Here is a 1,906-nt window from a genome sequence, read left to right on the forward strand (position 1 = left end):
GTAGTGATACCTTGATCACATTCCGCTCTTTATAAATCAGTGATAACTTTTTTTATTTCTTAACCAAAGCATCATCATGTCGCAAAGTTCAGCGAGCATTGACATCGAAGAATACGTAGAAGCAGTTGCATTCGAAATCAAAGATTTGAACACTTCCGCATCGAACTCCAATATGGCGGACCTTTCACAGCCAATGCCATCAGATCCATCAAAACACTGTCAGGAACTTATCTATCGTCTGGATGCTCTGAGAAGAAAAGAGAGTTTTTGCGATGTAACAGTATCAGTAAAAGACAAAGTATTTAAAGCTCACAGGCTTGTTTTGGCAGCAGCAAGCCCGTTTTTTCTTTCACTTCTCGTCAGTGACATGAGAGAGGGAAAGGAACAGTTCATCAGGATAGAACTTGATGAAGCAACGGGGTCAGTCATGGAAGAAGTTCTTAAATACATTTACACTGGTAATGTGGCAATCACCAAGGAGACAGCCTACGACATAGTGGCAGTAGCAGACTATCTTCTTTTACCAGGTTTGAAAACTTTGGCTTGTGATGTTTTGGAGGAAAACATTACAATTGAAAACTGCATTTTCAATTATTACTTTGCCGACAAATATCAGTGTTTGGAATTAATGAGAGACTCCCGTGGGTTTATTAACTCAAATTTTAGTTCAGTCATGAAAACAGATGACTTCCTGAAGCTCGATATTGCGCAAGTCATGAAATGGGTTTCCAGTGATGATGTTACTGTCACCTCCGAGGAAGAAATTTTTAAGGGAATAGTTAACTGGGTGACTCACAAGAAGAGTGAACGAGAAAGTAACTTTGCTGAATTGTTGAGTCAAGTCCGTCTGAAATCCATATCTCGCAAATTTCTTTTCAACGAATTGGTCAATGAAGAACTGGTAGCAACAAGCAACAAGATTTTGAATTTTGTGTTGAGATCCATGGAGTGCATTAATGATCCCTTCTGCAAAGATGCTGCCAAGACACCCCGGAAGTGCATGGAGAGGAACACAGATGTGATTTTTGTTTGCGGTGGCAGGACAGCCTTATGCTATGTACCCCAGAAAGACATTTGGTATCAGTTTCCAGACATGTTGGTTGAACATCAAGGTCATGCTGTTGTTCAATACAGGGATAAAGTCTGCATTTTCGGGGGACAGCGTATTGGAAAATCGCGAGTAATAGAATACTTCCTTTCTTCCACTAATTGCTGGGGGACAGTTGAAGGAAGACATGAAAGTGATGTTTGTTCTTGTTTATCAGTTCTAGATGGTTGCATCTATGCATTATTTGGTCGCACCATTTTCCTCTATAAGTTTGATGAGAGTTTATGTGAGGCTGTGGCTGATCCACCAACTCTACGCTCTTTTGGAGCTTGTTTAGTCAGTGATAAAAGACACCTTTACTTAGTAGGAGGAAATGTTTCTTTTAGGTTCGAAGCATTTAAAACAGTGGAAAGGTTTGAGCCTATTTTGGCCACATGGGAGGAGGTTGCAGCTATGAATGAGGCAAGAGTTAATGCCTTTGGAGCAGCCATGAATGGCAAGATCTACATAGCAGGTGGCATGAATAAAAATGAGGTACTGAAGTCTTGTGAGGTATATGACCCATCAACTGATGAATGGCAAGTCATGAGTAACCTCAAGGTGTATCGTCAAGCTGCAAGCATGGTATGCGTTCAGGAAGCCCTTTATGTGGTTGGTGGCTTTAAAGACTTACAGTCGTCTTCAAGACAGTTATCAGTGGAAGTATTTCAGTTACTGGAGCATGAATGGAAAAGTAAGTCCACTATACCCACTAACTTTGAAAATGAAAATCCTGGGGATAGAAAGAAAAAGATTTATCATAAGGCATGTCTTGCAGCAATCCACAAGAGTCTATTAGAAAAGCTGTGTAGGCTTTGA

The 1,906-nt window shown here is 40.5% G+C and overlaps 1 protein-coding gene across 1 annotated transcript; it reads left to right on the plus strand.

Moving 5' to 3' along the window:
• Window positions 1-172: 172 nt before the first annotated feature.
• On the plus strand, window positions 173-1,906 carry LOC137980533 (kelch-like protein 3). Its single transcript, XM_068827990.1, has one exon. The coding sequence runs from the start codon at window positions 173-175 to the stop codon at window positions 1,904-1,906; it is 1,734 nt and encodes a 577-aa protein (XP_068684091.1).

This window comes from Montipora foliosa, chromosome 12 (genome assembly GCF_036669935.1).
Source record: "Montipora foliosa isolate CH-2021 chromosome 12, ASM3666993v2, whole genome shotgun sequence".
Lineage (NCBI taxonomy): Eukaryota > Metazoa > Cnidaria > Anthozoa > Scleractinia > Acroporidae > Montipora > Montipora foliosa.